At 73.7% G+C, this 25,381-nt stretch overlaps 1 protein-coding gene and 1 long non-coding RNA gene across 3 annotated transcripts; one reads left to right on the top strand and one right to left on the bottom strand.

Moving 5' to 3' along the window:
- Positions 1 to 596: 596 nt before the first annotated feature.
- SPTBN2 (spectrin beta, non-erythrocytic 2) lies at positions 597 to 19,764 on the bottom strand. 2 transcript variants are annotated; one of them, XM_067314755.1, is made up of 36 exons: positions 19,709 to 19,764; positions 17,441 to 17,618; positions 13,232 to 13,383; positions 12,972 to 13,145; positions 12,610 to 12,701; positions 12,435 to 12,515; positions 12,202 to 12,317; positions 12,006 to 12,118; positions 11,575 to 11,762; positions 11,367 to 11,484; positions 11,135 to 11,293; positions 10,740 to 11,042; positions 10,491 to 10,644; positions 9,532 to 10,402; positions 9,270 to 9,407; positions 7,855 to 8,611; positions 7,563 to 7,765; positions 7,394 to 7,484; positions 7,153 to 7,299; positions 6,812 to 7,075; positions 6,453 to 6,677; positions 6,257 to 6,346; positions 5,913 to 6,167; positions 5,695 to 5,825; positions 5,203 to 5,407; positions 4,734 to 5,108; positions 4,352 to 4,596; positions 4,124 to 4,262; positions 3,428 to 3,512; positions 3,115 to 3,311; positions 2,860 to 3,008; positions 2,477 to 2,552; positions 2,144 to 2,352; positions 1,248 to 1,421; positions 1,130 to 1,172; positions 597 to 993 (listed from the first exon to the last, which is right to left on the bottom strand). In XM_067314755.1, exons 2-36 carry the CDS (start codon positions 17,586 to 17,588, stop codon positions 769 to 771), a joined length of 7,092 nt encoding a protein of 2,363 aa, XP_067170856.1. In that variant the 5' UTR covers positions 17,589 to 17,618; positions 19,709 to 19,764; the 3' UTR covers positions 597 to 768. The 2 variants fall into 2 exon arrangements, with proteins under 2 accessions (XP_067170856.1, XP_067170857.1); XM_067314756.1 differs by lacking the exons at positions 17,441 to 17,618; positions 19,709 to 19,764 and adding an exon at positions 16,442 to 16,567.
- Positions 19,765 to 21,992: 2,228 nt separating this feature from the next.
- On the top strand, positions 21,993 to 22,566 carry LOC136995054 (uncharacterized). Its single transcript, XR_010886737.1, has 3 exons — positions 21,993 to 22,063; positions 22,198 to 22,253; positions 22,497 to 22,566. It is a non-coding gene; the product is annotated as an uncharacterized lncRNA (long non-coding RNA).
- Positions 22,567 to 25,381: the final 2,815 nt, after the last annotated feature.

The raw sequence follows: 25,381 nt of genomic DNA, 5'->3' as shown, positions 1-25,381 counted from the left end.
GGGAGGAGGGCGTGGCGAGCGGCCTGCGGAACGATCCACTGGGGCCGCGGGGGGGGGGAGCTGGAGCAAACCATTCCCAGCTGAGGAGGGGTCGCCAGAGCAGCCTGGCTGGGGGGGGGGCGCTGGGGTGATCCACTGGGATCTAGTGGGGGTGGGGGTGGTGAGAGGATCCATTGGGACCTGGTGGTGGTGATGAGGGGATCCACTGGGATCTAGTGGGGTGGGAAATGAGGGGATCCTTTGGGGGCTTGTGGGGGGGGTGAAGGGATCCACTGCCACCTAGCAGGGATTACTGGGGGGAATCCACTGGGATCCAGTGATGGGAATTAAGATATCCATTGGGGCTTCAGTGTGGGTCACTGGGAGGATCTGCAGGGATCTAGTAAGGGGCCGAGGGCATCCGTTGGGACACAGCAAGGGTCACTGGGGGGGGGATCCTTTGGGATCTGGTGGGGCAGATCCTCCCCCTGCGTTGCACATCCATGGGGCTGCCTGTCCCCATCCCATCCAATCCCCGTCCCCATCCCCATCCCTATCGCATCCCATCCCGATTCCCATCCCATCCCCCCCAGCAGCAGCAGGGCTCGGGGCCGGCGTCTCTACACGGGCTCTTTATTGGGGTGCCGGCGGGAGCTGGCGCGCGGGCAAGCGCAGGGACGTCACCGGGACGCGGGGCAGGACGGCCGGACGCCGGGGCCGGCTACGGAGCCCCCTGCGGCCCCGTCCCGCCGCGTCCCTCCGTCCCGCGCGTCCCCCCCCCGGCGCCGCCTATTTGTTCTTCTTGAAGAAGCTGAAGCGTTTCTCGCGCTCCTTGTCCTTGCCGTCGCGGGCGCGCAGCGGCCCGGGGCCCTCGGCGGCGCCGGCCGGCGGCACTGGCGGCATGCTCATGGCCCGCGTCATGCCCTTGCCGCCCGCTGGCGCCGCCTCCGCCGCCTCCGGGCCGCCGCCGCCCGCCGCCGCGTGGATCACCCGCACCCAGGTGCTCATCTCGGCCTGCGGGGACACGCGGCCACCGCCGGGTCATGCGTGGGGGGCCAGGGGCACCGGCGTGTTTGCGTGGCCACAGCTGCGTGTGTGCGCACACGTGTGTCCGCCCAGCCGTGCACACGCGTGTTGGGCCAGCCCTCACCTCGTCCTTGGCCTGGAAGAGGTACTCCTTGCCGTCGCTCAGCCTGCGGGAGGGACACGCGGCTCAGCCCCGGCGCCCCGCGGCCCCCCCGGCGCCCCCCCACCGCCCCCGGCCCTACCCCAGCTTGAAGACGTGTTTGCGCTTCTTGTAGTCGAGGGCGACGCTGCACTGGGCGCCCTGGAGCCCGGCGGGCGCCTCGCCGTGGTAGGGCGCCCCCAGGCCGGCGTTCTTGGCGTCCTTGTAGAAGGCCAGGCTGCCGCGGCGCAGCACGCAGTACACGTTCTGCCACGACCTGCCGTGGGCACCGGCACTGGCGGCTCGGGGGGGGCACCGAGCCGGGGGGAGGCTCGGAGCCGGAGGGGGGGGGGTTGTGGAGCCGGGGGGGGGACATGGACCAGTGGGAAGGGATGTGGAGCCATGGGGGGGGGGGATACAGAGCTGTGGGGGGGGGATGTGGAGCCGTAGGAAGGGACGTGGAGCCATGGGGGGGGCACAGAGCCGGGGGGGGATGTGAAGCCGAGGGGGGGGGGACACAGAGCTGGGGGGGGGGACACCGAGACCTGGGGAGGGACAATGTGGCCCCACTGGGGCAGGAGCTGGGGGGCCTGGTCTGCCCTAGGGGCGTTGCCCCTTTAAGGGAGGGGCTGGAAGGAAGGGGGCGTGGCCAGGGTGAGGAGATGTGGCTCTTGGGCGTGGCTAGGCATGGTTGTATGGGGGCGTGGCCTGTGATGGGTGTGCCCCCATGGGTGGGGCCAGGTGCTGCAAGGGGCGTGGCCTGCAGCCACCCTGTCTGCAAGGGGCGGGGCTTATGGGGTGTGTCTGAGAAGGGTTGGGACCAGGGGGCATGTCCAGGGGCGGGGCCTATGGGGGGCTCATCCCAGGGGCGGGGCCTCTGAGGGCAGGTCTGCAGGGGCAGGTCCTGTGGGCGGGGTGTCAGGGGGTGGCCCAGGGGTGGAGCCTATAGGGGGGCGTGTCACCGGGGGCATGTCCCCTGCCCGGGGGGCGGGGCCTCACCTGTTGGCCGCCTTCTTGCCCTGGGCCTCCATCTCCTGCTTGCGGCAGAGGCTGCCCTCGAGGCTCTCGGGGGCGGGGGGCGCCCGGGGGGGCAGCGTGGCCGCGGGGGCCGGGGCAGGGGCCGGCGCCCCCCGCGGCCGCCCCCGGGGCGACCCCCCCGCACCGGGGCCCCGCTCCCGCGCCCCGTTGGCCAGAGGCCCCCCCGGCACCTGCGGGGGCACAGCGGGGGCGGTCGGGGGGGGGACCCAGGTGTCCAGGGCCCCCTCGGCAGTGGGGGGGGGATGACACGGGCCCAGGAGTCCGGGTGCTGCCCCGGGGGGGGGGGGAGGTTACCTGGGGGCTGGCGGCGTCAGGGCAGATCCCGTTCACGGCCGGCGCCTCGGGCAGGCGGCTCTGCGGGGCCGGGGCCCTGGGGGGGAGCCGCAGGGTGGGCTGGGGCAAGGCCCCCCCCGGCCCCTGTGTCCCCCCCATGTGCCCCCTTTCCCCAGGACCCCCATGTCCCCCCTCCATTTCCCCCCAGAACTAGCTCTGTCCCCCAACCCCCCCCCAGGACCCCCATGTCCCCTGTGTCCCCCCATTCCTGGGACACCCCCAAGCCCCTGCTGTCCCCCCCCATCTCCCCCCAGGACCCCCATGTCCCCACATGACCCCCAAGCCCCCCTGTGTCCCCCAGACCCCCATGTCCCCCCCCCGTGGCCCCAGGCCCCGTCCCTCACCTGTGCGGCTCTCCCGGCCCCAGGCCGTTGGGGGCGCCGGGGGGCGCCGGGGGGGCTCCCGCGGCCTCAGGCGCCGGCAGCGGGGGTGTGGGTGGCCGCCTCTTCCTTGCCTCCTCCTCCTCCCGCCGCCGGCGCTCCTTCTCCTCCAGCTGCCCAGACAGACGGACGGACAGACGGGGAGGGGGGCGGTCAGTGCGGGGCCGCGTGCGGCGAGTGCGCGGGGGCTCAGCGCCCGGCCCCCCCGGCCCCCCTCACCGTGGTGAGCCGCTCCAGCGCCACGAAGCGCTCCTCCCAGGCGGCGGCCGCCTTCTGGAAGCCCTCGTGCCGCTTGATGAGGTTCTCCACCTCGGCCACGCTGCCGCCCAGCTCCGCCGAGCGCACGATGGGCTCCTGGCTGGCGAGCCAGGCCTCGGCCATGCTGGCGTCCCGCCCGAACATCAGCACCTCCGCCACTGCGGGCACGGCAGCGGCGGCGTGGGCCCAGGCGTCTGGGCGGCCCCATCCGCCCCCTGCCAGCCCGCCCGCCCCGGGGGGGCCCCGGCGGCCGGTTTCCCCCCCCGGTGCTCACCGATCTGCAGCCAGTCCATCTTCTCCTTCCAGCGCTCGCCGATGTCCCGGCGCCGCTCCTGCAGCTGCGACAGCTTCTCTGAAATCTGAGCACGGAGGGGTGAGCGTGGGGACGGGGGGACACAGGGACAGGGGGACACAGGGACGGGGGGCCACAGGGATGGGGGGCCACACGGGAACAAGGGGGACAGGACAGTGTGGGGCCTGGGGGACCTGCAGGGACAGGAGGACGGGGACAGGGACAGGGGGACAGGATGGCACGGGAGCCATGGGGACAGGGGATGGGATGGCCCAGGGCAGGTGGGGACAGGAGGATGGGGACAGGGACAGGGGGACAGGATGGCATGGGAGCCACGGGGACAGGGGACGGGATGGCCCAGGGCAGGCGGGGACAGGGGGACAGGATGGGGACAGGGGGGACAGGGCCATGCGGGAGCCACGGGGACAGGGGACGGGATGGCCCAGGGCAGGTGGGGACAGGAGGATGGGGACAGGGACAGGGGGACAGGATGGCATGGGAGCCACGGGGACAGGGGACGGGATGGCCCAGGGCAGGCGGGGACAGGGGGACAGGATGGGGACAGGATGGGGACAGGATGGGGACGGGGCCATGCGGGAGCCACAGGGATAGGGGACGGGATGGCCCGGGGGGGACGGGGACACGGGGACACAGGGGCGGGGGTGGCGCAGGCCCCACCTTGTCGGAGGCGTAGTGGCCCTTGTCGAGCAGCGCGGTGCCCGTGGCCACGCAGGCGTTGAAGCTGTCGGTCCGCGCCTCCACCTCCGCCTTGATGCCCTGGTGGTTCTTGATGACGAGGTCGGCCGAGGACACGTCCCTGCGCGGGGGGCGGGCGGGGAGGGGGGGGGTGTCAGGCGACAGGGGCCCCCCCGCGCCCCCACGGCCCCCCCGCGGCCGCCCCCTCACCGCGGCCTCTCCTGCCCCTCGATCTGCAGGCAGACGCCGTCCATCCAGAGCATGAGGTCGCGCACGGTGCGGAAGAAGCGGAACTTGTCGACGGTGTCGAGCAGCAGGCGCCGGCGGCCCTGGCTGCTGCTGCGCAGCTCGGCCCAGGCCTCGCTCACGGCCCGCTCGTGCCGCCGGATGTCGTCGGCCTTCTCCCCAGCGTAGGCCTTCTCCAGCCGCGAGGCGTCCTCCTGCACCTGCCGCACCTGCGGGCCGACGGCGCCTGAGACGGGCTGCGCCGGGCTGCACTTTCCTACGCTGTGCCGTGCCGTGCTGCACCGCACCGCGGTCCCCCTGCCGTGCAGTGCCGTGGTCCCCCGCTGCGCTGCGGCGCGGCGCTCACCTGCGCGCTCAGGGCCTGGATGTCGTGCTCGTAGGCGGTGTGCATGCGCTGCATGGCCTCGGCCGTGTTGAGGTCGCGGCCCACCTCGTCAGGCAGCTGCTTCTGCTTGTGCTGCACCTGGGTGAGGGTCTCGCGGGCGTCGTGGTAGAAGCGGTGCAGCTCGTAGGAGGCCGCCAGCATCTGCGAGCGCGTGTCGATGAGCTCCAGCAGGTCGGCCCAGGCCTCGTTGAGCCCGTCCTTCCACTCGGCCACGGTGGCGTTCTCTGAGTGCCCCGCGGCGATCAGCGCGTCCGCCAGCCCGTTGACGCCGTCCACGCGCTCCTGCCCAATGCTGCTCGTGTCCCGCGAGAACTCCCGGAACTTGTCCCGCAGCATCTGTGGGTGGGACACGGAGAGGGGCCACGTTGGGATGCCGGGACAGCGGGGGGCCCCCGCTGTGGCTCCCGCCACCGCCGCTGGCGAGACACACCGTGACGTGCTCATAGTCCTGGCCCAGCTCGTGGGAGGCGGCCACCACCTCGCGCTCCGAGATCCACTGCTCCAGGTCGTCGACATCGCGCTTGAGCTGGCAGAGGCGCTGGTGCTCCTGCAGCTTGGCCCGGCGCTCTTCTGCCAGCTCCTTCAGGCTGGCGTAGAGCTTGTCCACCTGGCCCTGGCGCAGCGTCAGCCGCTCGCTGCGGGCATGGCCGCGCGTCACCCGCCACGGCAGGCACGGAGGCGCCCGGCGCTCGCAGTGGGAGGCACGGCGGCACGGGGAGGGGACGGGATGGGGCGACGTGCGTGTGCACGGGGACGGGACGGAGACACCCCATCCCTGCAGCACGATGTGTGTGTGCACGGGGACGGAACAGAGACACCCCATCCCCGTGGCACAACGCGTGTGTGCATGGGGACGGGACGCGGCACCAGGACGCCCCGGTCCCCGCGGCACGCCGCGCGCCGGCACGGGGACAGCACTGACCTCTCGGGGTGCCCGCTGGCCACCAGCTCGCGGCTCTGCGTGGAGAGCTGGTGCACGGTGTGCGCGTAGTCCCGCAGCGCCTGCTCCAGCACCAGGTGCTTGCTCACCATGGCCTGGGCGCTGAGCTCGTCCTGCGGAGGGGAGCGGCGCCGCAGCTCAGGGGCGCCGGCACGGGGGCGTCCCGGCCCCCCCCCGGCTCCCCGCCGCTCCGGCCTCACCTTGGCCTTCTCCTGGGACATCATGTGCAGCTCCTGCTCGCCCATCCAGGCCTCGGCCTCGGCGGCGTCGAAGTAGAACTGCTGGGCGGCGTGAGCCTGCTCCAGGCGCCGGTGCCGCTGCTCTGCCTGGAGCCGCAGCTCCTGCCAGGCCTCGCGCAGCTCCGTCACCCGCTCGGCGGGTCGCGCCAGCCCCGCGCGCCGCCCCAGCAGCTCTTCCACCCGCGGCTCGTGGCCCTGCAGCTCCTTCTGCAGCGTCTGGGGGTACACGGGGAGGGGGGGCCGTGGGCGTCCCGGGGCCGTTCGGCTCCGGCGGGACCCCCCCGGCCGCCCCCGCTGCCGCCCACCTGGTTCTTCTTTATCAGGAGCTGCACGGAGGGCAGGTCCTTGCCGTGGTCCGTGGACACTGCCAGGGGTCTGCGCTCCTTCACCCACAGCTGCAGGCACAAAGTGGGGGGGGTCAGGGACACCCGGACGCCTGGGTCCCCGGTGGGGGGGCACTGGAGCCCCCGGTTCTCTCCCGGGTTCGGGGATCCGACTCACGATCTCGTCCTCCAGGTCGCGGTTGAACTGGTGCTCCTCCTTGGAGGCCAGGAGCTTGTGGCAGCGCTCGCGGAGCGGCCCCCGGAGCCCCCGGAATTTCTCCTCCACGGCCCGGAACTGCCCCTCCACCTCGGCCGTGTTGGCGTCCTCCTGGCTGAGGGCCAGCGCCTGCGCCCGGATCGCCTCCACCTCCTTCTCCCGCACGTCCATCTGGTTCTCCAGCATCTGCGCCCGGAGCGCAAGGCAGCGGGTGAGCGCGGGAGCGCCGCCGCGCACCCGCCGGCCCCGCGTTTCCCGGCCCCACGCACCCGCCAGCCCCGCGTTTCCCAGCCCCGCACACCCACCGGCGCCGCACTCACCTGCTGCTTCTTGAGCAGGATGTTGACGCTGGTGAGGTCCTTGCCGTAGTCATCGGACTGCAGCTGGGCCCGCACGCCGGCCAGCCAGGCCTCCAGCGCCGAGCAGGACTGGGCGAAGAGCTCGGCGCGGTTGGCGTCGAACAGGCACTGGGCTTTGGTCTTGGTGGTCGACTCCAGCTCGTCCCAGAGCCGGTGCAGCGCCTCCAGCTTCTCCGTGACCACCGTCCCCAGCTCCGGCTTCTCCGTCCCCAGCTGGCGGCCCTCCTGGTGGGGACGCGGGCGTCAGCAGGGCGGCGGCGGCGGTGGGGTCCCGGCCCCCCCGGCCTCGCGCCCGGCCCCACCTTATCGATCTTGTCCAGCCAGTCCTTGTTGGACGCCAGCTCGGCCATGAACGCCTGGTGCTTCTGCCACTTGGTGTGCAGGTTGCGGGCCTCGTCGTAGGACATGTCCTGCGCCGTCAGCATCTTCTCGTTGATCCAGAGCGTGAGCTGCCGGGAGAGGAGCAGAGCGGAGGGCCGTGACGCCTGGCCCCATCCCATCCCATCCCGCCCCATCCCGCTCCATCCCGCAGCCTGCGCTCACCTCCTGGCCGTCCTGCAGGAACCGCTGCAGCTCCCAGTTGTCCCGCAGGCGCCCCAGGAGCTCCTGGGCCGCCTCCCGGTTCCTCTTGTGCCTGCGACGAGGGTGCGAGGGTGAGGCCGGGCAGGGGAACGTGGGCGCCCCGGGGCTGGGCCGTGTGCGGGGGCCTCACCTGCTCTCCACCGAGTCCACGGTCTCCTGCGCCTTGTCGGCGTGGACGCTGCCCTCCGCCACCAGCTTGCGCCCCGCGGCCACCAGCCCCTGCACGCGCTCCCCGTTGGCGTCCATGGTGGCCATGAAGTCCTCGTGCTTCTTGATGGACGCCTCGGCTCCCTGCAGCGTGCTGGGCATCTCCGTGTGCGACAGGGCGTATTCCTGGGCGGGCAGGGGGGGAGGCGAGCCGGGGGCGTCACCGCGGCCCCACCGGGCGCCGGCGTCCCCTTCCGCCCGCCCCGGCTCCTCACCTGGGTGCTGAGGACGCCCTCGACCTGCTTGGTGTCGCGAAGGAAGAGCTGGAAGGCGTAGGCTTGGGAGAGGAGGTGGTGGCGGTTCTCCCACATCTGGCCCAGCTCCTCCCAGCCGGTGTCGAGGGCCTCGAGGCGCTGCTGCAGGAAGAGGTGCTGGGCGTCTGTCTGGCCCTGCGTCACCTCCCGGCCCACGGCCCGCGTGCTCTGGTAGTCGTCGCCGTAGTGCGCGATCTCCTTGCGGATGCTCTCGTGCTGGCTCAGCAGCCGCTCGGCCTCGGCCAGCGTGGCCGGCACGTCCTCGGAGGCCACGGCCGTCTGGGTGCGGGACAGCCAGGCCTGGAAGCTGGCCAGGTCGCGCAGGAAGCCCTGCAGCTTGCTGGCCTCGCCCAGCGACTCCTCGCGCTGCCGCAGGCTGCGGCACAGCTCGGCCCACACGGCCTCGATGGCCGAGAGCCGGGCCAGGATGGGGGGCGCCTGCTCCGGGTGCTCGGCCGCCAGCTTCTCCGCCTCGGCCCGCAGGTCCCGCACCTTGCCCTGGATGGCTTCCAGGTCGCGCTCCATGCCCGACAGCTTGCGCTGCAGGGCCATGACGCCGGCCAGGTCGTTCCCCAGCCCCTGCGTCGACTCGATCACCTTGGTCTTCTCCCGCATCCAGGACGTGGTCTCGTTGCACTCCAGGTAGTAGTTCTGGATGTTCAGGGCCGACGTCAGCGCGTCCTTCTTCTGGTCGGCCAGCGCCCGGAAACGTTCCCACCTGCGAGGCAGCGGGGTCAGGCTGGAGCCGCGGTGGCCCTGCCCGGAGCATCCTGCCCAGAGCAACCCTCTGCGTCCGGAGCATCCTGCCCGGAGCAACCCTGCTCAGAGCAACTCTGCCCAGAGCAACCCTCCGCCTCCGGAGCATTCTGCCCGGAGCAACCCTCCGTGTCTGGAGCAACTCTGCCTGGAGCAACCCTCCGCGTTCAGAGCATCCTGCCCGGAGCAACCCTCTGCATCTGGAGCATTTTGCCTGGAGCAACCCTGCCCGGAGCAAGCCTCTGTGTCGGGAGCAACCTTGCCTGGAGCAACACTCCACATCTGGAACATCCTGCCTGGAGCATCCCTGCCTGCCTGGAACATTCCTGCCTGGAGCAACCTTCTGCATCCAGAGCATCGTGTCTGGACTGTTCCTCCCTGCCTGGAGCATCCCTCTGCATCTAGAGCATCCTGCCCAGAGCAACCCTGCCCGGAGCATCCTGCCTGGATTGTCCCTCCCTGCTGGGATTGTCCCTGCCTGGAGCACCCCTCCCTGCCTGCAGCATCTTGCTGCCTACGGCATTGCGCTGCCCACAACATTGCCCTGCCTGCTGTGTCCCGCTGCCCAGAGCATCCTGCTGCCCACGGCATCGCCCTGCCCGGAGCACCCCGCTGCCCACCTGGCGTTGAGCTGCTCCCGCGTGGCCTGGATGCTCTCCCTGTTGCGCTGGTCGGTGTCCAGGAGCTGGGCGGCGACGCGGTTGACGGCGGCCACGCGGGACGCCAGGTTGTTCATCTCCGGCTCCAGCGTCTCGAACCTGTGGGGTGGCGACGCGGGGGGCGGATAGAAGGGGGCTCAGCGCGGCCGGGACGGGGAGCAGGGGCAGCCGGCGCCGTGGCAGCGGCAGCGGCGGCTGGGGGGGGCCGAGGCGCCGCGCTCACCGCTGCTGCACCACCTCCAGGTCCTCCAGCTTGTCGGGGATGAGCATGGCGTGGAGCCACTGCTCCTTCTCGCCCACCCAGAGCCCGCAGGCGTCAGCCTCGCTCAGCATGGTGTAGAGGCTGAGGGCGTCCTGCAGGTGCTGCCGCCGGCGCTCGGCCAGCGCCGCCAGCTCCTGGTAGCGGCGCTCGACGGCGGGCAGGCGGCCGGCGACGCCGGGGGCGGCAGCGAAGGCGGGCGGCAGGGCCCGCGCCTGCTCGTGCAGGGCGGCGATGGCGGGGCGGTGGTTGTGCACCTCCTCCTCCACCTCCTTGTGCTTCTTGGCCAGGCTCTGCGTGGAGTATTCGTCGTGGCCCAGCTCCGGGCTGGACGCCAGGCGCAGGGCGTCCTCCAGCCAGGCCTCCACGTCGTCGGCGTCCGCCTGGAACTGGCAGAGGCTGGCGGCCTCGCGCAGGCGCCGCTGCCGCTCGGCCGCCAGCGCCTCCAGGTGCTGCCAGCGGCCCTCGATCTCCCGGAGGCGCTCGCCCACCTGCAGGGCCCCGAAGTGGCCCTCGCGCACCAGCGCCTGGCCCCGGGCCACCGCCTGCTGCAGCGGCCCCGCGCGCCCGCTCATCTCGTCCCGGAAGGCGTTGTGCTTGCTGAGGAGGCGCAGCGAGCTCGTCAGGTCTCGGCCCACGTCCTCCGACGACAGGATCTGCTCCTGCTCCCGCATCCAGGCCTCCTCCTCGCCCACGTCCCAGAAGAACTTCCAGAGGCGCCGCGACTCCTCCAGCTTGGCCCGCCGCCGCCCCGCCAGCTCCGCCAGCTCCCGGTAGCGCAGCTCCAGCGTCTCCACCCGCTCCCGCACCAGCTGCGGCTCGCAGGGCCGGTAGCCTGTGGGGTCCGGGGGGGCCGTGAGGGGGCAGCGCCGGGGTCGGAGCCGGAGCCGGATCCGGGGTCGCCCCCCGCCGGCCGCACTCACCGTCGCCGGGCCCGGCGAAGCGCTGCGCCGCGGCGCTCACCGCCCGCACCCGCTCGGCCTGCGCCGCGATGTCGGCCTCCACCAGCGCGTGGATCTGCAGCAGGTCGTCCACCCCGTGCAGGTGCTTGCCGAAATCCTGCGACTGCAGCCGGCCCTGGGGAAGGGGGGAGAGCGGCCGTGAGGGCCGCGCCGCGCCGCGCCGCACCGCGCCGGCGGCATCCGCCCCGCGCAGCCGCCCCCAGCGCCCACCTTCATCTCCTCCATCCAGTCCATGAGGTGCGCCAGGTCCTGCAGCATCTTCTGCAGCTCCAGGTGGAGCAGCAGGCGCTCGCGGCGGGCGGCCACCAGCTGCCGCAGGAAGTCCCAGAGCCGGGCCACGTTGTTGCGGCGCGCCAGGACGCGGCGGATGTCGTGGTAGCGCTCGGCCTCCAGCTCGGCCGCCACCGCGCTCACCGCCTGCACCCGCTCGCTGTAGGCCACGATGTCCGTCTCGATGGCCTCGTGCTTCCGCACCGCCGCCTCCACCGCCGACATGTCCAGGCCGAAGTTGTCCTGGAGCGGGGCGACGAGGGGTGAGCGGGGCGGGGGGAAGCCTGGGCCCCCCCGGACGCCTGGGCCCCCCCCCCCGTCCGGTGGGGCTGCACCTGGGACACGAGGCGCTGGTTCTCGCTGAGCCAGGTCTCCCGCATGGCCGCCTTGCGGTCGAAGCGAGCCGCCAGCTGCTCCAGCTTCTCCTGCCGGATGAGCTCGTTGCGCAGCGCCAGCTCCCGCTCGTGCTCGGCCTTCTCCAGCCGCTCCCAGGCCTGCGGGGAGGCCGCTGCCGTGAGCACACAGCCCCCCCACCACCCCCCGCCGCCCCCCGCCAGCCCCCCGCACCTTGTTGATGTCGGAGATGAGCTTGCCGTCGCGCGGCACGTACGCCTTCTGGTTGTTGGCCCGCATGCGGCTCTGGATGGTGAAGAGCAGCACCTCCAGGTTGCCCTTCTCGGTGAACCTGGCGGGGCAGAGCCGCGGCGCTGAGCCCCACGCGGCCCCCGGCGGCGGGCGGGGGGGGGGGGCGGCGGGGATGGGGCGGGGGTCTCACTTGGGGGGCTTCTCCACGGTGCGGTAGGTGTTGAAGGCCTGCAGCTGGTTCTGCACGCCGCCCAGCGAGTTGGCCAGCTGCCGGTCGTTGAGCGTCACGATGGTCTGCTCGATCCACTGCAGCAGGTCCGACGCCAGCGTCTCGTACTTCTCCACCAGCTGCTCCGCCTCGATGGCCGCGTCCAGCACCTGGGGGCGTGCGGCATCACCCCCGTCCGTCCCTCTGTCTGTCTGACCTGCCACCGCCCCGGCCCCGGCCTCCTCGGTGCCCATCTGCCCTTCCAGACGTCCTCATCTGCGCCTCCACCCATCTGCACGTCCGTCTGTCAGCCCACCCACCCGTCCAGCTCCTCGCTCCTCCCTCCCTCCGTCCGTCCCTCTGTCCATCCGTCCCTCCGTCCATCCGCCCCCGGCGTGCCGGGCCCCCGTCACCTTCCCGATGCGCTTCCCCTCCACCGCCAGCGCCTTCATCTTGGAGAAGTAGTGGTAGAAGGTGGCCACGTAGGTGATGATGGACTTCTCATCAGGCTGGTCCACGTTGACGTCTGCGCGAGGGAGAGAGCGGGGTGAGACGGGGCTGGCGGCCCCCCGCGGCTGCCCCCCGGGGCCGCCCCCCGCAGCCCCCCACCTTCGGGGTCCAGCAGCTTCGTGAGGCCGAGCTCCCGCTCCGCCACGTTGAAGGCGTTTTGCAGGTTGTAGTGCGCGTTGCAGCGCCGCAGCGTGTCGATGTCGATGAGGTCCGGCCTGGCGGCGGGGGAGAGGGGTCACCCCGTGCCGCGCGGGGACGTCACCCCGTGCCATGCGCCGCGCGGGGACGTCACCCTGTGCCGCGCGGGGATGTCACCCCACGGCCGTGCTGACCTGTGCTTGTGGATGATGGCGTTGAAGGCCAGCCCGTCTCGCCAGCTCGTGGTGAAGTTGTGCACGTTCACGTTCTGGTAGCTGCAAGGCGGCGGGGTGAGGGCTGGCGGGGGCCCCCGGCACTGGCACCAGCACCCGCCCTGGCTCCGGCACCTGCCCCAGCCCCGGCGCTTACCCCGCCGTCTTCATCTGGCACCACAGCAGCAGCGCGTCCTTGGCCGACTTCTTCTCCTTGTTGTCCTCCGTCTCCACGCTGATGTCCTGGATCTGGGCGGGTGACACGGGGTGATGAGCGGAGCCAGGGTCGCCCCAGGGCCCGGGGGCGGTGGGTGCCGGGGAGGGGGGCCAGGGCCGGCACAAGGTGCTCCAAGGGGGTTCACGACCCACAGAGGGTGCAGGGAGCCCACGGCGGGTGCAGGGACCCCATGGCAGGTGCAGGGACCCCATGGCGGGTGCAGGGAGCCCACGGCAGGCGCAGGGACCCCACGGTGGGTGCTGGCACCCCCCGGCGGGTGCAGGTCCCCCACGGGGCGGTACCTGGAAGCGGAGGATGATGGTCCAGATGAGGCCGAGGGTGAGGCGGTGGTTGCCGTCCACGATGTCGTGGGAGCCCATGTTCTCCAGGTGCACCCGCTGCTCCTTGAGGAACTGCAGCGCCTTGTCCACGTTCTCCAGGCAGTGGATCCGCATCCGGCCCTTGGTGGGCTTGGGCTGGGCGAGGGCAGGGGCCGGGTCAAGGGGCGCCCGGACGCCGGGGCCCCGCGGGAGGGGACGCCGGGGCCCCCCCGGACACTCACCAGCTGCTCGCCCGAGAGCACCTCGAGGAGGCGCAGCAGCATGCGGCCGTCCCGCAGGTCCGCGTAGAGGTCGCCGATGCGGCAGGTCACCCGGGCCAGGTGCGAGTTCACCCACTTGGTGAAGGTTTTCTTCTGCACGGCCTCGCGCTCGTCTGCGGGGCGCCGCGGGCGGTGAACGGGGGCTCCGGCACCCCCAGGGACCCCCGGAGACACCCAGAGAGACCCGGAGACCCCTGATGACCCCCCTGGAGACACCCCGGGACCCCCGGAGACTCCCAGGGACCCCCAGAGACACCCAGAGAGACCCGGAGACCCCTGATGACCCCCCCGGAGACACCCCGGGACCCCCGGAGACTCCCAGGGACCCCCAGAGACACCCAGAGAGACCCGGAGACCCCTGACGACCCCCCCGGAGACACCCCGGGACCCCTGGAGACCCCCAGGGACACCCAGAAACCCCTGAAGACCCCTGGGAGACATCCAGGGATTCCTGGAGACCCTCAGGAACCTCGGAGACCCCCAGGGAATCCCAGGAACTCCTGGAGACCCCCAGAGACCCCAGGGACCCCCACAGACCCCTGAAGATCCCTGGAAGACATCCAGGGATCCCCAGAGACCCCCAGGAACCCCTAGGATCCCTTGGAGACCCCCAAGACCCCCAGGGACCCCTGGAGACACACAGGGACACCCGGAGACCCCTGACGACCCCCCTAGAGACACCCCGGGACTCCCGGAGACCCCCAGGGACCCCTAGCAACTCCTGGAGACCCCCAGGGACCCCAGGAACCCCTAGAGACTCCTGAAGATCCGTGGGAGGCATCCAGGGATCCCTGGAGACCCCCGGGAACCCCTAGGAACCCTTGGAGACCCCCAAGACCCCCAGGGACCCCTGGAGACACCCAGGACCTCCAGAGACCCTCAGAGACCCCTGGGAACCCCGAGACACCCAGGGACCTCCAGGACCCCCGGAGACCCCCAGACCGCTGGGGATACTTGGGAACCCCTGGAGACCCCCCGGAGATTCCCAGAGACACCCAGGGACCCCCGGAGACTCCGGCAGTGACCGGCAGCTGTGGAGACCCTCGTCCGCCCCAGGCAGCCCCCCCCCGCCCCCCCCCCCGCAGCCAGGACACGGTCCGGGGGCTTCATCTGCCCCAGGGGCCCAGGCGTCCGGGCGCCGCTGCAACAGCACACGGGGCTCCGGTTCCCAGCGCCGGCCCCGGATTAGCGGCTAAGAGGCTTTGGGGCCGGGGGGGGGCCGGGGGGGCGGCGCGGCAGGGCGCAGCCCCGCACACGCGGGTGCTGCCGCGGGCTGGACGCGCTGGGTTGGGTGCGTGGGGCGCACACGCGTGGGGCCGGGGGCGCGCGGAGGGGCGTGCGCAGCCGGGGCGCATGCCGGCACGGTTGCACAAGCACGGGCAGGGCAGGGCCGGCGCGCGCCAGCACACACACGTGTGCCAGGCACCGGGTGCACGTGCACGCACCAGGGCATGGTGCACACGCGTGTGCCACACGCAGGGTACAAGCACTAGGACACGGTGCACACGCGTGTGCCAGGCACCAGGTGCACGTGCCCACACAGGGTCGGCACACGGATGTGCACACACGGGACTGGCGTGCACCAGGGTGCTGTGCGCACGCGTGTGCACCCCAGGGACAGCACCCGCGGAGCAGGGACATGGGGCACACGCGTGTGCACCCCCAGGGCCGGCACCTGCAGAGCAGGGACACGGGGCACACGCGTGTGCACCCCCAGGGACAGCACCCGCGGAGCAGGGACATGGGGCACACGCGTGTGCACCCCCAGGGCCGGCACCCGCAGAGCAGGGACACGGGGCGCACGCGTGTGCACGCGCAGGGCCGGGCCGGGCCAGGGTCCGGAATCCGGTGTCCCGCTCCTCCCTCAGCCCCTGTTTGCTCGGCGCCACCGGCCGAGGCGGGAGCAGAGTCCAGCCGACACCGTGGCCCCGGGGGCAGGGGAGGGGCCGGGCGCCGGGGTCCCGGACGCCTGGGCCCCCGGACACCTGGGTCCCGGGTGCTGTGGGTCCCGGACGCCTAGGCCCCCGATGCCCCCAGCCCCCCGACGCCGTGGGTCCTCGACGCCCCCAGGCCCCGGCTGTGCCCCGACACCGGGCGCTCGGCCCCGCTCGGCCCCGGGGCTGCGCTTGCTGCTGCCGGGCGCAGGGCCCAGGCGTCCGGGCCCCGGGGCAGCGGGACGCGGCTGCGGCCCCCCTGGCGCTGGCACCCGGCCGGCTGTTTACTGCCACCGTAATCCCAGCTGTGTCCCCAGCGGCGCTGGGGAGAGCCCAGGCGTCCGGGCCCCCGGCTCCCGCCCCTCCGCGGGGGGCCCAGGCGTCCGGGCTCCCCCTGCAGCCCCGTCCTCCAGGGCGGGAGGGGACCCCGGCGTCCGGGCGCGGGGGTGTCACCGGGCTGGGGGGGACCCAGGCGTCCGGGCGGGGGTGCCGCGGGCGGGGGCAGGGCGGGGTTTGGGTGTGCCGGTTTCGGGGTCCGGGGGTGGCGGGACGGGGAGGGGGCGGTTTCGGGGGTGGGGAACCGGGAGGGGGGACGGGGGGGGGGCAGGGAGCCCTGTGGGAACCGGGAGGGACCTATAGGGCCTGGGGGGACCCGGGGGGACCCATAGGGAGCAGGGATCTGGGGGGAGCAGGGGGCACCTGCAGGGTCTGGGGAGCCCTATAGGGACGGGGGGGCCCAGAGAGGACCTATAGTGCCAGGGAGACCTATAGGGTCCCCCAGGGGGAGCCTATAGGACCTGGGAGACCTATAGGGGACCTGCAGGGTCGAACCGGGGGGGGCCCAGGGGAGCCCCATAGGGACTGGAGGGACCCAAGGGCAACCTATAGGGCCTGGGGGGCACCTGCAGGGTCTGGAGAGTCCTATAGGGAGAGGAGGGACCCAGAGGAGATCCGTAGGGTCAGGGCAGACCTAGAGCGACTGGGGGGGGGACCGGACCTGGGAGGGTCCTGCAGGGTCCGGGGAGCCCTATAGGGACAGAGGGACCCTATAGGGCTCTGGGGGAGCCGTGTGGTCTGGGGGGGACCCGGAGGGGACCCATGGGGACAGGGGGCACCTGGAGGGGTCCCATAGGGAGCCGGTGGGATCCGGGGGGGCCGGGGGTCCCCGTTCCGGTCCCAGGGGGCCCCTGTCCCCGTCGCCGTCCCGGGGGGGGGGCCGGGGGGGCCCCACTCTCACCTTGCAGCTGCTTGAAGCGGCCCTCGAGGACGCTGCCGCACTGGGCCGCGTTGACGAAGGCGGCCGGCGAGAGCTGGGGGCCGCCGGGGGGCTCGGGGGGCCCCGGCTCGCAGCAGGCCATGGCGGCGCGGGGGGGGGGACGGCGGCGGCGGCGCGGGGGGGACGCGGGGGGGACGCGGGCGCCCGGGGAGCCGGGAGCTCTGGCAGCGCCGGGGCGGGCGAGGGAGGCGCTGGGGCCATTTACATAAAAACAGGTTGGGCCGCTCCGGCGCACCGTGCGTGTCGGCCTGTGCGTGTGCGTGTGCGTGTCTGCGTGTGCGTGTGCGCACCGTGCGTGTCGGCGTGTGTCTGCGTATGTCTGCGTGTGCACACTGTGCATGTCAGCCTGTGCATGTGCGTGTCTGCGTGTGTCTGCGTGTGCGCACCGTGCGTGTCGGCCTGTGCGTGTGTGTGTCTGCGTGTGTCTGTGTATGTCTGCGTGTGCGTACCGTGCATGTCGGCGTGTGCATGTGCGTGTCTGCGTGTGTCTGCGTGTGCGTGTGTCTGCATGTGCGCACCATGCATGTCGGTGTGTGCGTGTGTGTGTCTGCGTGTGCGTGTCTGCGTGTCTGCATGTGCGCACCGTGCGTGTTGGCATGTGTCTGCGTGTCTGCGCGTGCGTGTCTGCATGTGTGTCTGCGTGTGCGTGTCCATGTGGGTACATGTGCATACGTGCGGCTGCGTGTGCATCTGCATCCATGTGCGTACGTGTGCATGTCCATACGTGTATGCGTCTGCGTGTGCGGCACCCCCAGGCCTTGCCGGGGCCCCGTGCAGCACCCGGACGCCTGGGTCCCCGGTGGGGGGGGGAGGATGGGGGGGCACAAACCCCACGGCCCTGCGGGGGGCCCGGGCGTCCGGGCCGCCTGTCCCCCCGCGCCATGGCCCCGTCCAACCCCCCCCCCGCGCCCGGTGCGGCCCCAGCATCCCGTCCTGTCCCCCCCCGTCCCCCCCCCGTACCGGCGAGCGCCTTGATGCGGGAGCGCTCGAAGAGCCGGGCCGAGCTGTTCTCGTTGTCCCACTCGTCGGCGGCGCCGTCCCACCGGTTGTTGATGTCGTTGTACTGCTGCTGGATCTCCAGGCTGTCGTAGTCCGTCGGCGACAGCATGGTCCCGCCGGCCTCCCGCGGCGCCGCCACCTGCGCCCCCCCCCGGGCCCCCCCCGGCGTCACCGAGGGCCTGGTGCGGCGGCCGGGGGGCCCAGGCGTCCGGGCCCGGTCCCCCTCCCTGCCCTCCCCTCCCTTCCCCTCCCCGCAGGTGCAGCCCCGCGCCGGCGCCCGCCCGGGGATGGCGCATTGGGGGGGGGGGGGAAGGAGGCTGCAACCCCCCCTCTGCCGCACGCTGCCAGGCGCCCAGGCGTCCGGGTACTGCCTCAGGGGGCCCAGGCGTCCGGGACCCCCCCCCCGGGGGACCCAGGCATCCAGGGAATGCCCCCCCCAGGGGACCCAGGCATCCGGGGAACCCCCCCCCGGGGGACCCTGGCGCCCCCCCCCAGCCCAGGGGCCCCGGCGTTCGGGCCCCGGCCCCCCCCCCAGCTCACCGCTGAGCCCGGCCCGCGCGGCAGCGGCGGCAGCAGCTTATGCTCTTAAGGCCGCGGATAAGCAGCCGGGGGGGCCCCCCCCCGTCGTCCCCCCCCCCCCAAGGCAATTAGCTGCCGCAGGCCCCGATCCCTCGGCCCCCCGCGCCGGGGGGGGTCTGGGCACGCGTGTGCGGCGCCGGGACGGGCATGCGGGGGCGCAGAGACACGCATGCGTGTGCATGCGGGGGGACACAGACACGCGTGTGTGTGCGTGCGGGCTCTGGGCAGGCGTGTGCACACGCAGGACACGGATCCGTGCGTGTAATGGGTCTGGGCACATGTGTTTATGTGGGGGAACATAGATACACGCATGCATGGAGGGGGTCTGGGCACACGTGTGCACACGGGGGACACGGATCCACGCGTGCATGGAGAGGGGGGCCGGCCACGCGTGTGCATGCAGAGGCCACGCATGTGCACACGCACAGAGCAGGGAGTCGGGAGCCGCGTTCGCGCGGGGAGGGGGGCGACGCGGGGGGATGCAGGCACACACGTGTGCACACAGGAGGACACACAAACACACGTGTTCACGGGGGGGGGAATGCAGGGAGACGGGTCCTGGCAGCCACACAAAGCTCCGGCCGCAGCCGTGTCCCCGTCCCCACGGTGCCCCCGCCACCCCCCGGACACCGGCACTGTGGGGACGGGGACGCCGCCGAGGGGGGGGGGACAGGTCCTGGGGCGCCTCAGGCCTCTGCGCAGAGCTGTGGGGCGCAGCGGGGCCGGTTGGGGGGACGCAGCGGGGCCAGTCGGGAGGATGCTGCAGGGCGCAGTGGGGCTGGGCAGGGTGCAGCGCCGTGGGGCGCAGCGGGACCAGGCAAGGGGACGCTGCAGGGTGCAGTGGGGCCAGGCAGGGGGATGCTGTGGGGCTGGGCAGGGGGACGCTGCAGGGCGCAGTGGGGCCGGGCAGGGGGATGCTGTGGGGCTGGGCAGGGGGACGCTGCAGGGCGCAGTGGGGCCGGGCAGGGTGCAGCGCCGTGGGGCGCAGTGGGGCCGGGCGGGAGGACGCTGCAGGACGCAGCAGGGCTGGTGGTGCCGCAGTGCCGGGGCAGCAGCGGGGCCGGTTGTGGGGCAGAGCCGGGGATGCTGCCGGGTGCAGCGGGGCTGGATGTGCTGCAGTGCTGGGGGGCGGTTGTGGGGCTCCGGCGGGGCCGGTGATGGGGCAGCGCTGGGGATGCAGCGGGGCCGGTTGTGGGGCTCCGGCGGGGCCGGTTGTGGGGCAGAGCCGGGGATGCAGCGGGGCCGGTTGTGGGGCTCCGGCGGGGCCGGTGATGGGGCAGCGCTGGGGATGCAGCGGGGCCGGTTGTGGGGCTCCAGCGGGGCCGGTGATGGGGCAGAGCCGGGGATGCAGCGGGGCCGGTTGTGGGGCTCCGGCGGGGCCGGTTGTGGGGCAGAACCGGGGATGCAGCGGGGCCGGTTGTGGGGCTCCGGCGGGGCCGGTTGTGGGGCAGAACCGGGGATGCAGCGGGGCCGGTTGTGGGGCTCCGGCGGGGCCGGTGATGGTGCAGAGCGGGGGGAGCAGCGGGGCCGGTTCAGGGCTCCGCTGTGGGGCTGTAACGGGGCCGGTCGGGGGGCGCGATGCGCTGCCCGTCGGCGCTGCGGCGGGCCGGGTCCCGCCGGTGCCGGTGCCGCCCGCCCGCGCCGTCCTACCTGGGCGCCGGCCGAAGGCTGCGGCGGCGGCTCGTGCCCCGCGCGGCGGCGGCGGCGGCGGCGGCGGCGGCAGCGGCGGCGGCGGCGGCGGCAGAACGGGACCGGCGGGGGAGGCGGCGGCAGCGGGAAGCGCCGCGGCAGGCCCCGCCCCCGCCGGCCCCGCGCCGCCATTGGCCGCCGCCGCCGCCCCTCAGCGCCGGGCCCGGCCCCGGGGAACCGGCCGGCGGCGCCCGGTGCCGCTGCGCGCCCCTCCCCCCGCCCCGGGGTCCCAGGCGTCCGGGGGGACCCTGCCCCCCCCCACCCCGGGGCAGCGGCTCTGCGCCCTGACGGGACCCGTCGCCATGGCGACCGCTGGCCGTTACCGCCTTCCAGAGCAGCTGCCGGGGGGGGAGGGGCGGTTGCCATGGCGACGGCCTCGCGCGCGGGGGGCGTTCTGCCCCGCTCCGAAGCTGTTGCCATGGCGACTGCCCCGCGCGCGGGGGGGGCTCTGCCCCCTCCCTCCATCTGTTGCCATGGCGACCGCCCCCTTGCCGGGGATGGGGCCGGGGCGCGCGGCCGCCGCTGTTGCCCGGGCGACGGGGCCCGGCGCGGCCTATCGGGGGCCCGGTGTGTCCCGGGGGCGGGACCGGGGGCGGGTCTCGGGGGGGGGGTCCGTGTCGGCCCCGCCCCCGCCGGCAGGGGGCGCTCGCGGAAGGGGGGGCGGATCATGGCGGACGAGGCGGCGCGGGCGGTGCGGGGGGGGGTCCTCGGGGGGGTCCAGGGGGTCCCCGGGGGGGGGAGAAGGGTGATTGGGGGTGTCCCTGGGGGCCCCACGCGTCCCTGGGGAGGAGGGGGCAGCCCTGGGGGGCTCAAGGGGGGTCCCTGGGGGGGGTGAGGGCAGATGGGGGGTCTCTGGGGGGTTCTGGGTGTCCCTGGGGGGTTCAGGGAGTCCCTGGAGGTGCTTTAGGGGATCCCTGGGGGGTTCAGAGGGTCCTTGGGGCTTTAGGGGTCCTTGGGGGGTTCTGGGGGCCCCTGGGGGCTCAGGGAGTCTCATGGGGGGGTTCAAGGAGACCCTGGGGGGCATGAGGGCAGATGGGGGGGGCCCTGGGGGCTCAGGGGGACCTTGGAGGTTTTAGGGGGACCCCGAGGGTTTCAGGAGGGTCCCTAGGGGGAACGAGAGCAGTTGGGGGTGGTCCCTGGGGCCTTTAGGGGGGGCCTAGGTGCTTTAGGGGGTCCCTGGGATCTCAGGGGTCCCTGGGGTGCTCAGGGAGCCCCTGTCCCCTGTGCTGGGGGGCAGGTAAGGGCTGGGGGGGGGCGGCCCCCCCCCCACCGCTGCCGTGTGCCCCCAGGTGCTGGAGCGGCTCCTGCTGCGGCTGCAGCCCCCGGCCGGCGGCAAGCCAGGGCGCAGGACCCTGCTGGTGGCCCTGGCGGCAGAGGGGGACGCGGGGGACGCCGGCACGGCCCGCTGCACGGCCACTGGTGCGTGGCGGGGGGGGGGCCAGGACCGGGCTGGGGTTTGGGGGGGGGGTGCGGGATAGACATTGCCCCGCATGACCCTGACGTTCGCCCCCTCCCGCAGTCGCCGTGGCGGGAGAGATCTGCTCCGAGCTCCGCTCTGAGGGCATTTGGAGAGGTAAAACTTCCCGGTGACCCGGTGCAGCCGGAGAGGGGGGGGACAGGGACAGGGACAGGGCCGTCCTCACTCCCCCCCCCTGCCCCATCTCTCCCTCCTGCAGGCACGGACGAGGTCCTGGCCCGGTTTGGTGCCCGGAGCGCCCGCCCGCGAGCCGCGGCCCCGTGCTGCCAGCGGATCCTGGATCGCGCCCCGCTGCGGCTGGCCTTCGAGGTTGGCGCCGCGCCGGGACCCCGCACCCCCCCCCCGTCACCCCCCCCCGCATCACCCTAACGAAGGCGCCGCTCGCTCTCGACCTTGAAGCAAGGGGAAGCCGGGGACGGGCTGACACGGAGCGCGGGGGGGCCCCAGGGACCCCCACGGGTGGAAACTAGGGCGGGCGTTTAAATATAGCGGCCTCATTTCTGCTGCCGGGTGCCGGGGGGGGGGAATGAGGGGGGGGGTTGCGGCTAAGCAGGTCACCAGGGCCCCACCGCGGGATGGGGGGGGATCGTGCCTGTCCTGCGGCCTCGGGCGCCCGGCAGTCCCCAAAACGGGCGCAAAGGAGCGGGACTCCTTGCCCGAGGGGTGTCTCCCCGCCCTGGGGGGGGGGTCACCTTTTCCCAGGGGATTGGGGGGGGGTTTTGCCCCGTTAACGCTGCCGCTCTCCCTCTGCCCAGCTCAGCCCGCGGCCCGGGACGCTGAGAGCCGGCTGCGTCGCCCTGCGGCGGTTCATCCACGGCACCAGCGTGGTGCACCCGGAGGTGAGGCTGGGCTGGGCCGGTCCCACGTGTGTGCGGCCCCTCGGAGCGGGACCTGCCGGAGCGGGACACCGCGATGGAGCCGGCGCCAGGGCCGTGCTGCCCCCCAACCCATGCGCCCTGCCCTCGTGTCGCAGCTTGCCTTCCACTACTGCTTCTGCGTGGACGGCGCCGCGTCCTCGCACGCCTACGGGTGAGCGGTGTCACAGCCCCAAACCAAGCTGGGGCCCCACTCCGTGCTCCCCGCGCCGCCGCTTCCCTCCCCGCCGCTTCCCCGCGCCCTGCTCCCGTTACGGGACCAGAGGCGGGGGGGGACGCGGGCTCCTCTCCCCCGGCGTCTCCCCGCCGCGGCGATATTTATAACGGCCCTGTTTCGCTCTGCGCCCCGCCGGGACCGCCTCGCCCCCCCTCGACCCCCGCTGCCCCCTGCCCGCAGCCCGGCGAGGCGGGAGAGCGTCTGCGAGCTGGGGGCAGCGCGGCTGCTGGCCCAGAGCCGGCACTTCGCACGGTAAGTGCCGAGCCGCCGTGGCCAAAACCCCCCTGCCCTGCGTGGGGAGAGGCCGGCGGGAGGAAAACGGGGTGGCGGACGAGGGCCGGAGGTGCCCCGAGCGCCGCAGCGCGTCCGCCGCCCTCCGTGGGCCGTGCTGGGGACGTTCCCCCATCCCCAAAGCGCCCCGCGCTCGCGGGGAAATCACTGGGCGTATGAAGCTCCCGCCGCCGCCGCCTCCGGGGAGGTTTTCCCCTGGCTCCGGCCGCGTCCGGCACCTCTTCCCCTCCGCAGGCCGGCGACGCCGGGGACGTGCCGCTCTGCAGCAAAATCCACCCGGCGGCGGGAGCCCCCATTGGCCTCCGGATCCCGCCAGCTGCCGCCGCCGCCGGCATCAGCGGGGAGCTGAGCGTGGTGCCGGCGGCGGCGCTGTGCCCCTGCCTCAAGCAGTACCCCAACCTGCCGTCCCGCCTCGCCTCCGTCGCCATATCCTCCGGCAGTGGGTCCCGGGCACAGCCGGGAGACTGCGGAGAAGAACCGGAGCCAGGACGGGGGCCGGGAGGTGCCGTTCGTTTGTTGCCTTAACCAGCGGCACTTGTTCTGCTACGACCCGGCCGGGCTGCCGGCGGCACCGAGCCAGTCCCGGCTCTTCCGGGACCCATCGTGGCTGGCGGACTGGGGCAGGTTCGGCTGCTCAGCAGCACCGGCGGCGGTGCCGGTGGGCGAGGAAGGTGCGGGGGCCATTGGGGGCTGCGGGGGTCTCGCAGCGGGACCCCCCCAGCCTGCTCAGCGCCACCGCCGCTTCCCCGCAGACGTGGGTGACGCCCGACGCCGCCTTCGCGCTGCAGCCCGGCCCGGCAGGCGCCGACCGCCGCCAGACGCTGCTGCTCTTCCTCTTCGTCCGCCGCGCGGATCCCTTCCAGGTTTACGACGCCTGTGCGTGGGCCCCGGCAGCCTCCCCCCTGCCCCATCCCCACGCCCCCCCCTTGTCACCGCCGCCGCCGTGACCCCCCCGCCGCCGCCGGCGGTGCCGCTGCAGGGGCCAGGCGGCTGCTGGCGTCGCACCTGGAGCCGACGCTGCTGCGGAGCCGGCGGCGCTGCAGCGGGGCGTGCGGGCGCTGCTGCACCCCGCGCTGGAGGAGCTGGGCCGGCGGGCGCAGGTGGGGGCAGCCGCGCGCCCCGTCCGTCCCCCCCCGGCACGTCCCCGACAACGCGTCCCCAACGCGTCCCGTCCCGCAGGCGCAGGCGCGCCTGGCCCGCTGCCTGCCTGTGGCGCTGCGGGCCGTCAGCAGCGTCGTGGCCGGCAGCACCAGCGCCCGCTTCCGCCGCAGCTGCCTGCGCGTGCTGCAGGTGAGGGGCGCTGGGGAGGGGGGGGGCCGGCAGCGCATTTCCCCCCCCCCCCGGCATCACGCTCGCTGCTCCCGTGTCCCCGCAGGCCGCGGACACCCCGGCGCTGGCCGCCGCCGCCCGGCAGAGTCTGGCCGACGTCACCCGCCGGCGCTGGCTGCCCGCCGGCTCCTGCGACGCCCCCAGGGTGGGTACGGCCCCCCCCCGTCCCCCGTCCCATCCCGGGATCCCGCCCGGCACGCGGGGTCCCTCCCTCCCTCCTCCGGGGAACCCGCTGATCCCGGGGCTTTTCCGGCAGCCCCGGGAGGCCGAGGCGGAGCAGCCCGACGTTGCAACAAGCCACAGGGCCCCGGAGCCGGGTGAGTGGAGCTGGGGTGTCCCCGTCCCCGTCCCCCCCCCGCCACGGCCCCGTTCCTGTTTCCAGCCCTGTTTTGTCCTCCCCCCCCCGCAGGGCCCCCACCGGACGCTGCCGGCACGCAGGGCGAGGGCAGCGGCGAGGCCGCGGAGCAGGACAGGCCCAGGGGGCCTCTCCGCGCAGCCGCCGCCCCCCCAGACGCCCGGGCCCCCCGGACGCCTGGGCCCCCGCAGCGCCCAGACGCCCCCACTCCCGGGCCGGCGGCCGAGGGGGCCGCGTGGCTGCGGGAGGTGGCCAACCTGGCCGAGTGGGCGGCCTGAGGCCGGGGGCAGCGGAGCCCCCAGTTACTCCCAGTTCCCCCCCCAGTTGCCCTGCCCCAGCCTGGCCTGGCTCCTCCAGTTGCTCCCAGTTCCCCCAGCCGGCCTGGCTCCCCCAGTTAGTCCCAGTTCCCCCCCAACTCCCCTGCCCCGGCCAGCCTGGCTCCCCCAGTTAGTCCCAGTTGCCATGCCCCAGCCCGGCCTGGCTCCCTGTTAGTCCCAGTTCCCCCCCAGTTCCCCTGTCCCGGCCAGCTTGGCTCCGCCAGTTGGTCCCAGTTGTCCTGCCCCAGCCCAGCCTGGCTCCTCCAGCTGGTCCCAGTTCCCCCCAGTTCCTCCAGTTAGTCCCAGTTGCCCTGCCCTAGCCAGCCTGGCTCCCCAGTTAGTCTCAGTTGCCCTGCCCCAGCCCAGCCTGGTTCCCCCAGTTGGTCCCAGTTCCTCCAGGTAGTCCCAGTTGCCCTGCCTCAGCCCAGCCTGACCCCCAGTTAGTCCCAGTTTCCCCAGTTAGTCCCAGTTGCCCTGCCCTAGCCAGCCTGGCTCCCCAGTTAGTCTCAGTTGCCCTGCCCCAGCCCAGCCTGGCTCCCCCAGTTGGTCCCAGTTCCTCCAGTTAGTCCCAGTTGCCCTGCCCCAGCCCAGCCTGGCTCCCCCAGTTGATCCCAGTTCCCCCCAGTTCCCTCAGTCGGTCCCAGTCCCCCCGTCCCTGGTGCTCCCCCAGCCCCCGTCCCTGGCACCCCCCGGTGCAGCCCAGTGCCGGTGCCGGTGCCGGGTCCGGCCCCCAGCCCTGTCCCCCGTGCCGGTGCCGCTGTCCTGGGCCCCGG

This window comes from Apteryx mantelli, chromosome 37, assembly GCF_036417845.1.
Source record: "Apteryx mantelli isolate bAptMan1 chromosome 37, bAptMan1.hap1, whole genome shotgun sequence".
Taxonomy (NCBI): Eukaryota; Metazoa; Chordata; class Aves; order Apterygiformes; family Apterygidae; genus Apteryx; species Apteryx mantelli.
The sequence above is the reverse complement of the archived record's forward strand: the minus strand, read 5'-3'. Positions and strand labels throughout refer to the sequence as shown.